Here is a 20,114-nt window from a genome sequence, read left to right on the forward strand (position 1 = left end):
TTTTTCTAAGGTTTAAACTGTTTGGTTCATTGATGAGAAAGTTTGACCCATCACTTACTGTACATTGTGCAAGAAAGAAGATAGTTTTTAAATCATTGATCATACAGTTATTGGTTTGGTAGGAACTGGCTTTAATACAAATTGATTATAAAGTCCATCAATGTTTTGAAACTTTTGCATCAGAGTCATATTGTTTCTGGAAAATATCAATGTTTTTCAACTGCATCATTTGTATCTTTATGAGACATCTGATGTTTGAGAAAAATGAATAATAGAAGTATATCATTCCTTCATCAAACCCTCATTAGAACAAGAATATATGATGACAGAAATTACAAGTAATAGACATCGCAAATGTCCTTGTAAAATATTTCTTGTGAAGAAACATCAGAAAAAAATAATTAGTATTTAGAAATGTACAGTATTAAGGCTTATCATATGAGTGTCATGTAAAATTTTTTATGTTGTAAAAGATTATATTTGGTACAAGAATATGCCTTCCTGGTGACACCTTATTGTGAAGACTAAATTAGCTTTTATCTTTATTTTATAGCCCTGTAATCATAATGATAGACAAGTGAGGACAAGAGAAGTTTTACGTTACCTGAATTACAACAACTGTCCGGAGGTTCGTGAAACAAAACCCTGCATCAAAAATGACAATTGTATTGAGTACTATTGGGAATGGTCATCCTGGACGACTTGTTTAATAAACAATGGTATGGACAACTGTGGAGTAGGACATAAAGAAAGATATTTAATCTGCAAGAACCACTTTGGCCACACTGTGGATAGTGAATTCTGTGAAGTGGTAAGTGTATAGTTGACAACAGTAACTGCATCAAATAGTTTTCTCAATTGTTTTATATTTTTCATGTCACAGCCTTTTATTACCGACTATACAGTATTGGTTATATCTATTGTTGACAATATGGTTGCATAAAATTGCTTTAACATCCACTTAAATAATAATTGAAGATTGTTATACCCACATTAAGAAAAAATAACACACATTTTTTATGGTATTTTGTCTCAGCTTTATATAGTGATAGAAATTGTAAAACATCTGACTCTATTTCTGGTTGAATACAGTATAGTTACCGGTAATTGCTTACATTTACTTCATTTGAAATCTGGTGGATAATCATCTTTTTGGCAATCATTTCACATCTTGTTTTTCTACTGTATATATATTATTGCAGGATGCAGATCCAGTTTCCGAGCCATCTGTTGTGTCTTGTGAAGAAGTCTGTGATGTTGATTGTCTAGTGTCTGACTGGTCAACATGGTCATCCTGCAGCAAAACATGTGGCCTAGGTAATTTATTCAATATAAATTAAAACACATTTTCACTAATAATGATATGATACAAATTTTGACACTATATACTCTAGAAATAGAATTTTGTTTCAAGGCAAAGAAATTTCATTTAAATATGTAGAAATATTGAAGTTTCATGGAAAAAGAATATATCCAAGATGATTTTATTTTTAATTGTAATTATTAGGAGTCAGTCAAAGGGAGAGAACTATTGTGGAACAGTTCAGCAGAAATGGAAGACCATGCCCAGATATTCTTAAGCAGAAGAAACCATGTTTCCAACAAGGCTGCTACTCTTGGACTGTCTCTGTCTGGTCAAACTGTACATCCCAGGTAAGATTTGTAAGCGTTATCCTGCATCATCAATTCTGTATTACATTTTTACCCTACATATAGTTCTCTCTTATATACTTTACACTAAAATTATATGACGATGACAATAGTGACCTTTTCCTTCTGAAAAAAGTTCTCGACATTGTACAAAATTTGTATTAAATGAAGACATGTTTACAGCCACTCAAGTTTAAAGATTCTAAGAAATACAAGTTGATATATCAATTGAAAAAATAGAATAAAAGATGTTAAAGAAAGAAATACTACTCAGCTTGCAAATAAGGCCATGTTAGTTATAGTTGTCACTTTGCAACTGTTGCCCATCCATTAATTGACTTTTTTATCATCTACTCTAAATTTTATTGCTAATTTTAACCAGTGTATCAGATAGAGTAAATGGTAGAGAGGCTGATTCTTCTTTAGCTAATCAATAAAAGATTGCTGATATTAAATTCATTTTTCTATTTTCTAGCAGCTGAAAAATTTCAAGTAATAAGTTTTTGGTTTAAATCACCATCAATGAAATTTACAAAACTTATTAGTATATATAAGAGGGTAGTAATGCCCTTTACCGTCAGGCGTCAAACGGCCATTTTTGGCTATTGTTAGCATCAAATTGATTTAAGTTTTACTGTGAATCGTCAAAATATCCTTATCCTGATTTGTCAGAGGTCTTAAATATATCATTACCATATTTTTGGAAAAAAATTAATGTGATTCTGATCATTCATCAAAATCATTCGATTTTTTATCGTCTAAAAGAAAGTGCATATTTTATCGTCATGCACCAAAAATTACCATTAACGTCATTTTGAAAGAATTTTTACCGTTATTTGTCATAAAGGTACACCCATTCCCACCCTCATATTATTCATCAAGTCAAATTTTTTTTATTGTGATGACAAGAGTTTTGTATTTGTTTTTTTCTATTTTAGTTTGGAATATGTGGACATGGGATACAGAAGAGAAATATATCTTGTATGAGTGAAGATGGTATTGCCTTAGCCCCAACCAAGTGTTCACCAGACCTTCATATACTCATTATGCAGGTGAGTAATGTTATCCAAGTTCTGTGGATTTTACAACTAATTTAGATAGTAATGATGTACACATTTTATATAAGCTCATGTGCTAACTTTTGTAAAACACAAAATCATATATCCATGAAAAATATTTTTTTTCTTAATTCAAGATTATTTGTAACAATGAAAATAAGTGACTACACTAAATTACTGGAGTCCTCGACCAATCTTTCTAAAACAAAGATTTTATTATAACATTGTATCACTAATTCCAAAAACTATTAACTGTGAAGAATATACATATAAATTCTATCATGGCATCTAGTGAGTTAGGATACTTCTCAATGTAAGACAGTTAAATTCTAAAATTTAGAACACAATGCTTGGTAAATAATTTTTATAATGAAACTTTTTATCTCACTGCAATAGTCTTCTAAATGAGAATTAATATTAGCAACATGTCTATATTGTCTCATAGGCAATTTTACTAGAGGTCCATGGAAAGATATTTAAGGATGTTTGGTACTTTGTTTCAGAATAAAAAGCTTTTTTAAAGACTAATAAATGGATAGAATATAGCTAATGGAAATCAAAAGCAAAAATTAATGAAAGAACATGCTCTTGTTTTTGAGATATAAGCCATTGAAAATTTGGTGGGAAATGGTTTTCTCTATACATTTCATACTTTTAACATGGATTCTTTTTTTTATTTTTTGAAGACTGAGAGACCATGTACAGTACCGTGCCCTGGGGAATGTGTACTAACAGAATGGACTGAATGGAATAGATGTTACTTGTCAAGGGAGGACTTCAGAACAGGTAAGTATTTCAATATCCTTTCATTCTGTGTTTTGAAATATTTGAGGCTTAATGCTATTGACCCCCTCAAGAGAGAAACTGGTGTAAAAGAAGCTGCTTGGAATATTTCAAAGGAGAGAGACCAGTAAGATTATAGATAAAATTGGATTAGTTAAGGATGTTTGCTGCTCAGTTTCAAAATAAATAACTTTCCATAAAACTAGTAAATATTGATAGGGGATTAATTGAGGAATCAAAAGCCAAAACAATATAGGGGTCACTGTGCTTATTTTCAAGATATTAGCCATTGGAATTTTGGCGAGAAAATGTTCTCTGTTGATTTTTAATAGCTTTATCATTGACCAGTTAAAGTTCTCAAAAACTATTAATAAATAAATAAGATTTTATAAGACTTTTACAAATGGCTTATGATTATACATGTAAAAGATTTATTAAAAGAAAAATGGGAGTTCATGGGCAAAAAAATTTTAAGGCATTCAAATGGATAAAACCAGAGGATTTGGAAAATCTGACAAAAATTTCAAAACATGACAAGCAAACATCTTTAAAAATTAATCTTTCTTGAGGGTTATCTTTTAGAGAATGCGCTTTACTGCAATTCATTATTCATATGCAGATATCATGCAGTGGACTTTTGCTGAACAGTGGTAATACATTTCAAGAGATAGCACAGTGCAGTATAAGCATATGAGTACTAACATTATAATAATAGATAACTGTACCTGACCTAGACTACAATTATCATAAATAAGTTATCCAACAAATCTGAGGACATACTCTTTTGGTTCTCTACTTCTTACAAAAGTCTCATTTGTTACTAGAAAATATAAAATTTAACCTTTTCTTCACCTCTACTTCATTTCATCAAATTAACATATATTCAATTGGCACATGCAATAAGAGATCAAAGCAAAAAATGAATTTATACACAATGCCTATTACCACAAAATACAGATCTAGCTTGAATTCTGGTTGACCACAAAATACAGATCAAGTTTGAATTCTGGGTGCACCCCTTAAACCGTTCTAGAGTTATGCCCCTTCACAAATGAAAAAATTGCTGAATTTTTGTTTCTGTTCTTTAACTTTAGTCTGCCTCAACCAAACGCTATGAAACTTATACAAAATGCTTATTACCACAAAATACAGATCAAGTTTGAATTGTGGGGTAATGACTAAATTTTCTAGAGTTGTGCCCCTTTACAACTGTTTTACACAATACTTATCACAACAAAACACAGACCAAGTACGAATTTTGGTAGTGTCACTTTTACTGTTCTACAGTTGTTTCCCTTTATAACTTTATATGATATGCAAGCAGGACATCATCTGTGTCCCATAAACACATTCCCAATTTATATCATATTTGATAAAATTATAATATACTGTAAGAACTAGCCATTTCATGTAAAATCTCTCTCTCTCTCTAACTCACACTCTTTCTCCATTTTATTTTGATACAGAAGGATTTTTACTTAATTTTAATTAAAAGTATGTTATATATTTGTTTTTCAGAGAGTTATAGGAGTCTAGGAGTTCAGAGTAGATCTAGAGCTGTGTTAGCATATCCTAAATTAAAGAATACACCTTGTCCAGACAAGTTGTGGGAAAAACGCCATTGTGTTGCTGAAGAAGGAATGTACTTTGAGTGGAGAACAACTCCATGGAGTGTCGACCAACATAGAACTGTTTGGTGTGCAAGATCTGATGGACTTGTAGTCATAGGTATTAAATGTTTAATGCCAAAGGAAAAAGGAATTTTAGGGTTTCGAGGTTCTGAGTCTTTGTGTGTATTTGTTTAACCTACGGTAGTTTTATTAACTAGAGGAGTATTTTTTTACAATAATTGTATAAAATACACATATTTTTATTGGATTGTTTTTGTCATAATCACTGAGCCTAAGCTAGAAATAAGTATATTTTATTGAAGTTGATATATAAATGAAACAACATGTCTTTTATAATTTTTAAGTAAATATTTGCTTTTTCTCAATGTTATCTTCACAGTTGCTATATGTAGAAAGTCTGTAACATTATTTGTGAAAGTACAGAACTATGTAAATTTATCATATTACCTTTGATAACTATTATCATTTTAGGTGGATGTGATATTGAGAGACGTCCCTCAACCAACTTGAGATGTGAACCAGTTTGTCCAGTACAAAGTCATTGTAACGATACAGATATCTGCATATGCCATGAAGGTTATGTAGCACAAACTAACTACAGAGGTATTCTTCAGGCCTGTTTAGAAGCTAATGTTACTGTGGAAAAAGATGCTCAAGAAACAGGTCAAAGTAGGTTATTACTTTGTAAAAAAAACAACAAAATGTTAAGGATTTAGTTACGTTCTTCCAACTAACTTAATTGATATGCTTATTTCAATTTTGACCAATATTTTGAAATAAAGAATAAACCTCTCAATAAATATGTTATCTACTGTCAGGTGTAGGAATTATATTTGAATTTATCCCATTTCTTTTATATACCAATATAATTCTATTCTGATCACTAGAAAATCTTTTGATTTTTCATACTGGGAATTAGACCTCATATCTGGTACACAGCAACCCAAAACAACTAAAAAAAACATATAGAGGTTGACTTAATTTCTTTAAAAAAAAGATGGGTCACTTTACAATATGTAACTCCTATATGTCTTAAAAAAAAGAATTAATTAATAGAGACTATCAGAGATCTGTCATCTACCCATAATTCTCCAAGTGACATTAAAGCACAAGAAACATTCACTGCCACCTGCCTTGATACATTTACATAATAAATTGACATGATAGAGCTCGGTATCTGAGATCTACCTGCATTCTCAGCCAACTGGTACATATTCATTTCATATACATTAATGTCAGGAGTAACATTTTAGAATTTTATTAAATTTATTTGTTGGTTTTTAGAAAAAGAAGAGACCAGTATATGGATGTATGCAGTTTTAGCTGCTGGAACTGTCTTTATTATATTTGTGGCTCTAGCTTTCTATAACATGAGGTAATTGTATTTTACTTTTCAGTGAAAGTATTTTGTTAAAAGAGATGTTCTTTTATATAAATGTTAGATGTTTAGATGTGTTAACTCTTTGTACTAAAATTGTAATGCAAGGCAGAAAAGTTTATCTCTTCTTGATAAAGAGTAAAAAAAAAACTTCGAACCAAGACTTTTAAGTAACAGTATTAGTTTTATCTGCCTGTCTGTATGACACTTTTGTGATGCACAAGGCTTCTCAAGATAAATATTTTGGAAGTAGATGTCATGATTAGTAAAAGTAAAACTGCAGTCTTTATATCATGTATATGAGGTTGATATGTAATAATGGAACCAGCGGAAATAGATAAATATAGTTCATACAACATCACATTGACTTTGTGTAATTGCTACAATTGTTATTAATTAATCTACTGCAGCCTTGTCAAATGGTCATAAATGCCTTATGTATATTTAGATCTATATTAAATGAGGTTTTATATCATTGTTCAGGCTGCTTTTACAACCTTTAATAGGATTTTTTAAGTATCAAGTAATCAAACATTGAGAGAAATTTCGGGATACTTTTTATTTTGATTATGTACATTGACGTTTTGGAATTTGGGTCAAGTCCCTTGCATTGCACAGAGAGATAACGTTAAATGTTTATTATGTTGAATATTTATTTGTTTATTGTTGTAACTCACAAAACGCACTTTAGCCATATTATACAGTTTCATTTTCAGCTAGTTAATCTTATGTTACACAGATACATGTCAGTATATCACATTCTTGTATACATTTGCCACACAAAGTTTAGAGGGCAGTATTTTGTTGTACCTGTCTGTCCTTGTATTTGTCAATCTTCCTTTTGTAAACTGAAGGGGTACCTGATTTGTCTATTCAGCAATTTTCCATCTACAAAGATAGTTTTTGTCAAATACTGGAAATGTGCAATTTGTCAGGATGAATTTTTGCGAACTGATCAAAAAAATTAAAAATAGATTTACTTAAAGTTAAATATACCAACTAATAATTTGCATAGCACAAAAGTATCAGGATTTTAACTGTTAAGAATCATTTACAGAGGGTAGCAGTTGAAATTAAAACTTACCATGTTATACATGATTGCTATTGCTTTTATATATGTAGCAAACTATCTGCTCAACTGTAATCTATAATTTCCATACTGGGGCAGTATTGATATCTTAGTAAACACTGGATACATGAAGATGGCAAACTACGTAGTAATGTTCATTCGTTAAAAATCAATAGTGAAAGTTTTGTATAGGCCAAACAATATGATACTGTTCACTCCTTAAAATTCAATGCTTAATATCTTTGGAGGGGCATACTCTTATCTAGATTAAGACTAAAATGTTAAAAAAATATTCTGTTTATATTGTAAAATTGTTGTAAACTGTAGTAAAACAGGTATTTATACCAAGAACATCTCAAAAATTGTCAAAGGAATGAAGAAATCTTAAATAGAAGCAATATTGAAAGAAATTGAGAATTCATTGACGGGAAATTTTTATGGATGACTTGAAATGTTCTAAGGAAAAAATACTTGCTTTACTTTTTTTTATAATTTTAGTTAAATTTATTTTTCTCACGTTTTTATGTTTATCTTTTCTGCACAGCGAACACTTTCGTTCAGGCCCTCGTCCTCGAGAGGCTGAAGATGAAGAAGCTGCAGAGAAACTGAAAACTGGGACTATAGAAAGTAGACGAGAAAATGGGGTAGAGAGAGAACATTGTCCAAATGTAAACACCCATCTTTCTGCTCCCACACCAACCAATACTAATTACCTGTATGAAAATAGCACAACTAATGCGTTATGGGTGAGGGCATCTTCCAAAAGTGTTCGCAGTCGTGTAGTTAGAAAGTTTTATTCTATGTTGTATTTTTGTGGGTGTAGTAAGCATGTGCATGAAACGGATTGCAAGGAAACATATACTGCTTATGTAGATAACAATGTAGATAATGGTTCATTCATACGTGTCCCTGAAGTTGACTATAGTGATAAACCTACAATAAGCAATGGAAGTTCTGTTGATATTGAATTAACAGAACTACCTAAGAAATTTACAGGTAACGGGTCAGATTCTGCTATATCTGTTCAAAATAGTTCTAATGACAGTGGCAGAACAATTGAGTCTTATACTTCAGCTGCTCCTACTTCAAATAAACGTTTAAAAAATAAAAATTCCTTTGACAAACAAAGGTCATTTGATAGTTACACTATTGCTGAATGTGATGGTCAAGAGACAGAAGATGGAAATAATATTATCCAATTTGTACAGTTAGAGCATGTACCTACAAACTCAGAGATATACTCACCTAAATCTGCACTCTCCAATGATTCCAAAACAAACTTTTTTAGTTTTGGAGGAGAATCAGACATTAATGACACAGAGGATGATTGTCAACAATGTCTATTCCTAGACAGTGGAAGTGGGCTCTTCTCTGTACACCATACTGACTCAGATCAAGAAAGCAGACGACCATCTGTTCATAAAAGTGAATCTGATCTCAGTTTAGTTAGTGAAATGAACAACTTGTCAAAGTTGCTTTTTTCTAAGCAGTATAATTCAGAAGACTCAGATTCAAAAGACTATAATGATGAAGTTATACAGGAAGAAAAGCCGTTACTGGCCAAAAAGCCAAAGCTTCAAAGACAAACTAAAATAAGTGGCAGTGATGAAAGTCAAAACAAACAAAGGTTGTTGGGTAACCTTGATGAAACTGATGAAGGTCGTATATCAGAAATCAATTTAAATGACTTGGATATAAATGAAAATGAATCTGAAGCAAGAAATAAAAAAGGAAATAGATCAAAAAGTGAAGGTCAAAGTGATAACTTTGGGAGAAATGATGTAAGTGCATTATCTCTTGAAGGACGAACTGATTCATATGATACCTTTAAAGATTTGATAAGTCATAAATGCATCAATGGGCGCAAGAAGAATAAATTATCTAAGAATACAACAGTGTAGGACATTTAGTTCACATGAGAAAATTTGTATGCAGATACTTGAATTGTAAAATAAGTTATATACTATCATTTTCATAGTATGTTGACTCACAGACTTTTTATAAATTCATTCATTAAACTCATTTTCCATTTTGTAAAAATTCATTCATCAAACTTCAATTTTACATGAGCATTTCATGGTTTGTTTAATGGTATTTTCATGAAATTTCAAGCAAATGTGCAGAAATGATAATGATTATGATTTATACTTTCCATTTTGAACAATTATTGTCATTTCTAAACAAAATACTTTATCAGGTTGAACCTAAATAGCATGTATTTTACAAAATACTAATGTTCTTGAAAAAAACAGCATTAGAAAGGTGTATGTAATATATTAGATAATTATATATTTTATAGATACATAGATGACCGTTAATGTTTGCATGTTAGTAAATGTTTGCATGAAATGTCTAATATATATAAATTTGTTTTATTTGAAAAAGCCAGTCTTTTATTTCCATCTTATAAAATAAGTTATCAAAGTTTTTAAAAGTGCAAAATGAAGTTTTTATGTTTTTATAAGTTGAGAATATTTTAATTACTTATTATTTAGAAGATCCACGTTCATTTTGGTTTTTGGTTGTAACATAATATGAACATGGCAATCCCATTTTATCATTTGAAATCAATTGCCCAGTGTGTCATTTCTGTTTGGAAAGGGTGTTGGACTATTGGCAATCTATTGAATTGAATTGAATGAATCTTTACTGCATTAGCAACAACATTGCTTTAGCAATCATTCCATATACTTAAATAGCAAAGTAAAGTCTAATATACACAAACAAAACTGGGTTATTGCACTTTTATATTTTGATTACTTGAACTGGCACATTATTTATCACTTATATTTTGTTTATGAATGCAATCAGTTATTGTTTACATTTATTTTTTTGTTTATGTTTACATCGCATTTGTAATTACCATATAATATATGCATTGAAATAAGCATTATATGTTTGTTGAATATTTCATGTGGTAGAATAAATTAACATGCATTTTGTGGTATGGATATTTTTTTATTAGTCTTTTTTTCCATAGTGTTTACAGTCAAGACAGATGTTTGTAAAAAAATCTTTTCAGTTTAATATTTTCACCCTTTTAAACAAGATCTGATCAAGATTTGTTATAGTAGTCTTACATTTAAGTTGGAAATGTATTTCAGTAAATCTTGGCAACCTGAATGGGGCAGAGGTTTTTTGGTGACAATTGTATCTTCACAATTCTTGTTCATACAATAATAGTGTTCACCACATCCTCAGGATTAATAACTTTGAGACCCTTTACAAATGCATTTTATGGTGATAAGGGGGCAAATATTTCCTTCGGAAATTAATTTTTGTCTTTATCTGTTGACCACTTGACAAATTGTTACCAAATAGCATACAATTGTCTCTAATCAAATCTCATTTTGTTTTAAAGGGATGAAAAACATGCTGCATAATCTAAGATTCTGAATTGCCAATTTCAAATATATTCACTCTGAAACTCGATGGGAAATCTTTGAAATTTACAGTTGTCAGTTTATTTTCAATCTAGGAGTTTAAATGTCCATTTGGTATCTTTGCCACTCTTTATAACAGGATTGCTGATTTGAAGACCTTGAAAAAACACTCCTTATTTAATTTAAATTTGGTAACAAACTTATGTTGGTAGAAATATGTTGAGCAATAACTATGTTGAGCAATAAATTGGTAATTTCTAGTGCTGTCATTGGTAGCTAATTACTTCATTAAAACCATAAATGACATCATGTCATTCATAGTTTTGCTAGAAATAGTACCATTGCACTCATGTAGGAAATCTATCTTGAGTGCAGAGAAATAAATCCCAGCAACAGAAATGTATTAACATTTATAAAGACCTCTAGTTTTATTTGTATTTATAATTAATTATTGTTTGCTGTGCATCCAGAGCCAAATATTTAATTTATATATTTACAATTAAAACAAATTAACAACAATCCAAAAGGTAGGTTCTTTATTATAGGTTGACAGGGGTTATATACTATAGAATTGAACATTTAAACTTTTTATTTTACTTTTCGACAAAACTTATATCTATGGTGCTGGTGCTCTCTATCAATTTAAATAAAAGCTGCTTGAAATTAACTATTTTTTCCCAGCAATTGGAAAAGTGATACCAATGTCATATTCAAATTGGGTCATCTAACTTAGTAATCCTCAATTTAACAAAGGCATTTTTCACACCAGTTCTAAATGTAAACACCCAAAAATGATAGTATTCTAGTTTTTAATTTTAAGTCTGGTTGCAGAACCAAATAACTTCAATGCATAGATAAATAGGTCAACTGTCTGAGAAGTTGTGCATTAAGATAACAAGTAAGTGACAAAAAAATCTGAAATTAACCAATTTGTATCACTGCTATAGTGGTCTGTGTTGGTGTTGGAGAACAGTTAAAGTTGTCACCATTTAAAATTTGTCCATCATAACTACAGTATGTGGAATAACACCAGTTCCCTGACTGACCATGACTTATTTCTTGTCCAGGACTATATTGATGTCCATTGAAGAAGCAGTAACCAATAGGTCCACCAAGAGTTGTTGTAGTTGTTGTTGACCTAGGGCAGTCTGGCTCATATAAAGTTGTTACTGTTCCCTTATGGTTGCAAACCAATGCATATTTGCAACCATCCACTGTAACACCACTCTTTATTGTTGATCCTTCAAGGTATGCTGTTCCTTTGTATAGGCATTTTGGAGCTGGTTTGGGTGTTGGAAGTTCTCTGGTTATCAATGGAAGCCCTGAAACATTCATATTAATGAAAATAAGTTATATCATTTATATTTATGAACCCAACTTTTATCCAAAAATAGCATTGGAAACTTCAACTTGAAAAGAAAAAAAGATCAGCATAGTATATGCATATACATTTCGAGCTTGTCAATTTTTTTATTGTTTTATGTGATCTTTAGATTCCTTGTTTTTTTTTATTATATAGTATAATATACACATATAGTTGGGTGTAGGTGACTGAGTGACACAGTGCAGACAATGCTGTCTCCATATCCCAATTGACCGTAGATGGATTTGGCTATTATATAAGATCCTTGTTGATTATATAACTCTTCAACTGTTTAGATTCTTATTAATCCTTGGCTTTCAAATATTTGGTTTTGAACATTCCTGATGAAGGCAAATCAACAAAAGAAGATCGAACGCATGACATTTATAAGTTTGTTTTCAACTATTTACAGCATGATTCCTTCCAATATGATTGCTGTGAAAATAAACAAGAATTTTTTAAGAAAAAAACAAAATCTAAAATAATTGATGTTCCGTCAAAAAACAATACACATTACAGAAAATTTTGTAAGTTATTTTCATGCATTTACTGGAGCCTGTTAATTGTACCAAGATCTTTCCTGAATCGCATACAAAAAAAATGTGACCGGTGCATCCATACACCTCCTTTGGATGTTGAAGCCATCTGCATTTTAAAACAGATTGATAACAAAAGTTTAAGGAACACTTACAGGCTTAAGCCTAGACGCTGAAGTCGGTGATTGAATACAATTATTGTTTTGGGCTACAATAAGATATCCTTTATACAGTTTAGTTTTGAGAAAAATTGACAAATAATTATCGAAGACCAATTTTTCTACCGATTCGAGATTTTTTTTTTAGAAAATTTAAATATTTTGTGTCACCTGTGATTTACACACCTATTTAATTTTATCTTTTTTTTTATGGCTATTTTATATTTTATGTTAGAGCTTTACATTTAGAGACATTAATTGCCGAAATGCACATCCGGTGCAGAAAATCCGTTAATCTGGGAACACTATATCTAATGTCAATATGTATGTTCCGGCATTAATATTATTGCAATATACTTTATATGCATGTACGCATCAAAATACAGATTAGTGAAAAGCATGATATTTACTATATTAAATTTTGTTTTGTTTAAACAATATGTCTAAAAAATAGAAATACATTTTACCACAGCTGGTACTCCCAGACGATATTAGGAAATAACGAACAAAGACATGTTGTTTTCTTTAATTATCAAGTCTTTTTATTTTCAATGAATAATTTTACTTACCGTTTGTTTCTATTAACAATATCAAAAGACTGATGGAGGCTTTGCAAAAAGTGAATCCTAAACAAATTGAAGCCATACTTTAGAACACAGAACTTAGTTACCTTGATAAGTAATGACGCAAAACTAGTGATAAGAATGGAGATAAATAATTTATAAAATGTCGGCAATGATTTTGGATTTTCCCTTTAAAATATATCATCGATGTTAGCTTTGTTTTGACAATACTGTTTAAGTTTTCATACATTTTCCCTGGGAATATTGTTGTATTGAGCCTGCCTTTAAATACCCATGTTCAAAAGGACTCGGTTTTGTCAGTCATACAAAGTACTTTTATACACAGCCATTGCACTTATCTTAGTAAATATTATTTTGCATTACCATGACAATTTCCAAAATACAATTGGGTTTGTACCAGTATAGTATTACGATCATCGAGCAAATCGTCAATGCAAATGGATTTAGAAAACAGTTTCATGTGGATGAAAATGATTACTTTTTCAACAGTGTAAATCAACTCTTGGTTTTGGATCCCAATTAAAATTGCACAACTGACCGAAACAAACAACGTCATCACGGGTGGTGTGTAGTGAAATACCGAAATCCGAGGAAAATTCAAAACGGAAAGTCCCATATCAAATTAATGGCAAAATCAAAAGCTCAAACACACGAAACGAACGTATAACAGCTGCCATATTCCTGACTTGTGAGTTTTCTTGACCCTTAGCAGGTCATTTGATACCATTAAACAAATCTTAGGTGGAATTACTTTCCCGAATTCAAGACAATATGGCATATGTTATTTAGGGTACCATAAAAAAGATCAAATTGGAAAAATTAGGGCTGCCGAGAAGGTATGCACAGGCCGCCTGCAATTCCCTGCTAATGAATATAATCAGACCTAAGGGTCACATGTATGAGAAATGTAAATAGAAATATTTTCAAGTCGCTTCAATGAAGGGAACACATTTGGTTCCACCGCTGTGAGTGTCCATTTGAATGTCCAAATGAAGTATGTTACAAAATATGTCACAGTGTTAGTGGTCAGACAGACGATTTTTCTGTATTTCATCCGACTTTCACAGATTTTATTTTAAAAGAGTAATTTTTATTTAAAAAAAAATAAAATAACAATTCGAAGCTCTTGGTTATGAATTTGTGTGGGAAAAATAATCGAAGATAGCAAAGAAAACATTCTGTTAAATAGTTTTTGAATGTAACACAAAATATTGATTAGGCACTTCATGAAAATTATGAGTAACCCAAATAACGTTGTATTTCAAAACTGATAAATAATAACTATATCTGATGCAGTCGTTGGTAGGTACAACATGTTTACATGTACCATGTGGAACAACACATCTCGTCAAAAATAAGAAGTGTTAAAAGCATTCCTAACATTGATCGTCGCTTGTTACAAGTGGTGTAGATATATAAAACTGCACACAAGTTTTATTTCTATCGAATGCTCAGTTATGACTGTGAGTTGTACCTAGGAGCCAGTAACGCTAAGCTTTAATTTTGTACAACTATTTTTCTCGAAATCAACTCAGGTCAACTAAACCTAATTCCGACAAACTTGCGGTTCAAATGAAACACCTTCATCCTTTTTATTGACTTTCCATTTTTAAAAAAGAAATTTGAAAGAGACAATCAAACTCGCAAGTCAAAAACAATCGGATAACGTCGTTGCAAAACAGACACACAACAACACGACGAAAAGACAACAACAATACACAACACACACCATGAAAATGAAGCCTTTAGTATGACTTTGGGTATTTTAAGGCAGACTTTTTACACATATAAGACTGAGCAACACAAACTCCACCCAAAACCGGGAGTGGTTTCAGGTGCTATGTTAAAGACGAAAAATTGATGTTGGTCCATGCAACTATTGTGATAAAGGTAGTCTTGGATTTGACAATGACACAACCACCAAACGATACAGCGAGTCATCATTCAGTCTTCCAAAATATAAAGCTATAAAATGTCCCGATTCTGAACAGTTGTGAATATGTTTAACGGTCACTACCAGTATCCGTTCTTGTACATTTTCTGTACTGTTTTGAGAGCCCTAGTCTTTTGTGCAAATAAATTAGTTTTATTTTATAAAATATTCTTTATTTCAGTCGGAACTTACGGAAGGAGAGAGCTAAGTCTAAACGAATGGTAGTAAAACGGTCAGGATCGCTTGATTCTTTAGGGGATAATAGATCAAGTAAGGACCAAAATGGCCATGTTTCCGGTGACAAACTCGTGACAACTACATACATTGATTCGGATTTTGAAAAAGGTTCAATGTTCACAGGGAAACAAAGTGTTATATAATACACAAGCACACATTATAATATGATATAATTTCAAGTAAAGTGAAAAAGTATGACAATACTATATCTTTTCAACTTAACATGAATAACTTTACTGCGGGGCAGCATGATAGTTTTGTTGGAGTCTTCAAAATGATGATTTACTGTAATTTGATGTGATTTTGTGACATGATTTATAACATATGAAAAATTAACTTTTACATGTAATTTTGTACTAGTTTTAAGAAAAAACTTATACATCTGAACATTTTCAAGTGTTCATGAAACAACTACAACTCTGTCATAATTGATAAGTCATCAGTGTGCGTTTCCGCTGAAAAGAGTGAACAGTTATAATAATATTCGCCTGGGATCCTGGCTCACACTCCACAGACGTGTGATACGTTTCACTCATTGTGTATCATTAAAAAGAAGTGTTATCACAAATTTATTTATTTAGATTAAAACATTTCTATTTGTTTCATTAAGTATATTTTATTTATATTGAATAATTGGAAATGTTATACGACTATTTTGAATTTAAATATAATGTATATATCTTTATTATGAATATTTGATTGTAACTCATTTCCCCATTTGTAAAAAGAATTGCATTTTACCACAAAAGTCATCTTTACAATAACATATGAATAATTGTAAAAGGTGATCACTTATCATGATTCAAATCTTGCATTTATTACATTATTTGTTATTCATAAGTTTTGTTCATTGACTGTTTACACATTTTTTGGAACTGTTTGTATTTACAAAGTAAACCTTCGAAAATATATAGTTGCTATACATTTTTACTCAATATATATCTCATTTATCTCAACAGTCCAACTTATCACGAGAAGTTGTATTTCTATGTCGAATGAACTGAAATAATAAGCATACACTGTTTTGTCCAGAAGGTTAATTGTGTAAACTTTGAATTTAGCTTTAATTAATTTTTAAAAATATGCACAGGAAATGTTGTCAGACGAAATTTGATATTGGAAATATTCGCTCCTTCAATAATAGTCAGCGTTAATCGGTTAGAAGGTCAATACATAAAAAAAAAGTAAAACAAATTATATGCACATTTTTATGTACATTAATACGTTTAAAGTTTTTGGAAGGTGTGGAAAAAAGAACGATTAACTTGCTGAATGCTACGGTAGTGTCTACTTCTAAACGTTGTAATTTAATAATGTGATTTCTTAATTGCACTCCAGCATTGGGAATATGTCTTTTTTATGCTTCTTTTCTCTAGATCTGAAGGTTTTCCATATTTAAATCATATGATACTTTAAAATTAGCCCACCTAATTGAAAAGAGGTATAACTTGTACGAAGACTTTTAACAGAAAATTCTTTAATTTATCAAAGTCTATTGAATTATTGTCTTCCTGTTTTCTATATATATGCTGTGAAATTAACCATGACATTTCCGCCGGTAGTCGTCCAAAGCTAGTTCAAAGGTTAGATCAGGGACGGCAGAATAAGTAAACAAACGTGGAAGAAATACAGAACTAACAAATTGGGAAAGAAATCTCTAAAAAAATACCAAATAAACTAGTATGATAAGTTTTTTTTTTACAAATGGAATCACACGAAGAAGAAAAAGCATCTAAACATCCCTCTATCAATTCATTTGTCTCTCACAATCTCCATGTTTTTGTCACAATCTGCTTTGATTGTTTATCAAGGTAATCTACGACAAAAAAACACAGAAAGTAAATAAGCATCAAAAGTTTTCCCAAAATAATCATCGAATGCAATTTATTTCAATGGTTATGCGTTATAGATTCGAAGTAAATGTGAAATAAAGTGCACAGATGACTTGGAATAGTATATGCATGCATTGGTTTAATAATGTGAATTTTCCTTAACATTATAACATCAGAAACCTGTGTTACATGACTAAAATTTACACATATAATTTAATACTATACACTTGAATTTTTTATCTGGAAAACGTTTACTTATTTTTTTCATGGATAATAGTTTGTAGAGTTTATTTTATATATTAAACCATGTAACCATGAAAATTTGACATTGACCTAGAAAATTTGTTTTGACGTCATGTAGGGTGCATTACTATTACAATTGGGCGTAAAAAACAACACATTTACGCAAAGCTTTAATTATGTTTGTGCTCAATCATTACAAAGGTTGATATAGTTAAAATTGATGAAATATCAAGATATGAATATGAATTAATTATATCAATGTATATCTGTTTTTCTTTTCTTTCTTTCTAATTTCTGCATATAACTGCCAATTTGTTAAGTCTTTTTAACTTGATATATGTTGTTTTTTTGAATTTTTTAGATAATTTCAAGAGTAACAAAATGGATTAATACGATGAATAAATTTGTCCCGGCCATTGGAAGATCGTATAGCCTTTTTTGATTATAAGGATGCATAAAACAATGTTTACTCTTATATATGGAAATTAAAGGATAGTGAATGGAAAATGTAGTTTATAAAGCATTTATTGGAATTGTAATCGAAAATATGAAAAATATTTAACATTAGATCTCTTTTTTGTACGTATATATCCTAACTTGTCGATTTTTTCCCTTTTTTACCTGTAAAGATACGCGCAAATTCAAAAACAAATCTTGTTTGCTCTTTGTGAGAAATAAATACTTACCAAATGCGCGCACAAGTGTAATGTGCTTGTCTTTTAAAGGTTGCATTCTAAAGAATACTGTATTCACAATGTAATGTGTAATTTTATATATTATCAGTAATGGCATTTATTGTATGTATAAATTGAAAATGGATGAATATATTTTTCATTTTTATTTATTGTTCATCGTTATCATGTATTATAAATTATCATCAAACCATTCTCAAAATAATTCATTGTTTTGTTATAAAAAAATTATCATCAATAGTTTCTATTTGTTCTTTTAACTTATTTTAGAGATAATTGAAGATATTTGAACAACTTAAATATAAAAAATACAGAACTCCGAGGAAAATTCAAAACAAAAAGTCCATAATCAAATGGCAAAACCAAAAGCTCAAACACATAGAACGTATGGATAACATCTGTCATATTCCGAGCTTGGAACAATCATGTTCTTATGTAGAAGATGGGGGTTTCAACATGGTTTTATAGCGAGAAATAAATTATTATTCTGGAGTAGAAATCATACTCGACGAGATGGTCGTCATACTTGTTGTAGTTTGTCTTTTCAGTCTGTGTTTAAATTCGCATCGAATATGCTGCGACGTCTCGCCTAATTTTTGAATATGAGCAAACATTTTTTCTCTATTGTTTTTAGACATGGATAACATAAGATTACAAAGATGCAGAATGGATTTAATTGATTTAAAAAAAACAGAGCACGTATCACCAGTAATAAAAAAACATTGTCGTTTTACTATGGAAGTGGACGAAATAATGAGATATCGGACGCATACCACCATCCTTACAATGAAATTGTTCTCTGATATTTTCCTGGGTAAAATTTCCTCTGTTAAGTGAGGAAAATTCTTGATATTTTAAAGCATTTGTTGAATGGTTTGATAAAATTTCCTTTTTGAAGAACGCGCGTGGATGGTGGTTAATGAATATATTGAATAAAACTATCCAATTTGGGATTACTGAAACGGATGTGACAGATGTATAGGTGTTGAGGAACAGCTAAAATAAATTGGCCCTGTTTGAAATTTGCCACCATATCCACAATAAGTTAAGTAACACCAATTTCCAGATTTTCTTGCCCAGGACTGCCTTGTTTTTCATTGTAGTTATGATATTCAAGACGAGGTCTAATAGTTTGTGGAGAAGTTATTGCATACTTCGGTTCATGTGAAGTATTAATTGTTCCAATTGGGTTACAAACTAACCTACGTTCATCTGGCCCGATTCTTCTATGAATTGTAGCCATTGGATTATAATGCTTTCCTTCAAACGGACGCAAATGTTTTGGAGTTTCAAAAGTTTGTGACGTAGTTGTTAGACAGTTCGATATATATAAATTAGCAAACTACCGTAAACCTGTATCCTTGTCAACTTTCCATGAGGAAGTTGAATCAAATGAATGATCACTCGACTCGTATATTATTTAGAGGTCATTATTAATATTTGCATTTTAGGCTTTTAACTGGATAACTGAAATAGATTTGGAAACTGAACTTGGAAAAATAAATATAGGTTTTATTACATCATAAGATCCAATGTTACCGATTCAGACTCTTCGTGCGACCCTTGATCATTCACGATAGAGGA

At 30.7% G+C, this 20,114-nt stretch overlaps 2 protein-coding genes across 10 annotated transcripts in view; one reads left to right on the forward strand and one right to left on the reverse strand.

Moving 5' to 3' along the window:
* Positions 1-15,883, forward strand: part of LOC139512495 (thrombospondin type-1 domain-containing protein 7B-like) — a 187,851-nt gene extending 171,968 nt beyond the window's left edge. For 8 of the 9 annotated variants that reach the window (XM_071300138.1, XM_071300142.1, XM_071300144.1 and 5 more), the window contains 9 exons: positions 554-811; positions 1,203-1,317; positions 1,508-1,653; positions 2,589-2,702; positions 3,395-3,494; positions 5,010-5,219; positions 5,594-5,791; positions 6,407-6,497; positions 8,114-10,520. In XM_071300138.1, coding sequence (XP_071156239.1) covers positions 554-811; positions 1,203-1,317; positions 1,508-1,653; positions 2,589-2,702; positions 3,395-3,494; positions 5,010-5,219; positions 5,594-5,791; positions 6,407-6,497; positions 8,114-9,470 — 2,589 coding nt within the window. In that variant the 3' untranslated portion in view covers positions 9,471-10,520. Of the gene's footprint in view, positions 1-553; positions 812-1,202; positions 1,318-1,507; positions 1,654-2,588; positions 2,703-3,394; positions 3,495-5,009; positions 5,220-5,593; positions 5,792-6,406; positions 6,498-8,113; positions 10,521-15,707 lie in introns of those variants that run through there. The other variant, XM_071300145.1, reaches the window with a different exon arrangement.
* LOC139512497 (uncharacterized) lies at positions 11,871-13,690 on the reverse strand. The gene is made up of 2 exons (XM_071300146.1): positions 13,579-13,690; positions 11,871-12,274 (listed from the first exon to the last, which is right to left on the reverse strand). Exons 1-2 carry the CDS (start codon positions 13,652-13,654, stop codon positions 11,874-11,876), a joined length of 477 nt encoding a protein of 158 aa, XP_071156247.1. The 5' UTR covers positions 13,655-13,690; the 3' UTR covers positions 11,871-11,873.
* Positions 15,884-20,114: the final 4,231 nt, after the last annotated feature.

The sequence above is a fragment of the Mytilus edulis genome, chromosome 2 (assembly GCF_963676685.1).
Source record: "Mytilus edulis chromosome 2, xbMytEdul2.2, whole genome shotgun sequence".
In the NCBI taxonomy this organism is placed as follows: Eukaryota; Metazoa; Mollusca; class Bivalvia; order Mytilida; family Mytilidae; genus Mytilus; species Mytilus edulis.

Excerpts from the sequence above, each read along its gene's own strand:
- LOC139512497 (XM_071300146.1), bottom strand. The coding sequence starts at position 13,654 with ATGGCTTCAATTTGTTTAGGATTCACTTTTTGCAAAGCCTCCATCAGT. Across the intron at positions 12,275-13,578 it reads ATTGTTAATAGAAACAAACG|GGCTTCCATTGATAACCAGA; the intron begins GTAAGTAAAATT and ends TGAATGTTTCAG.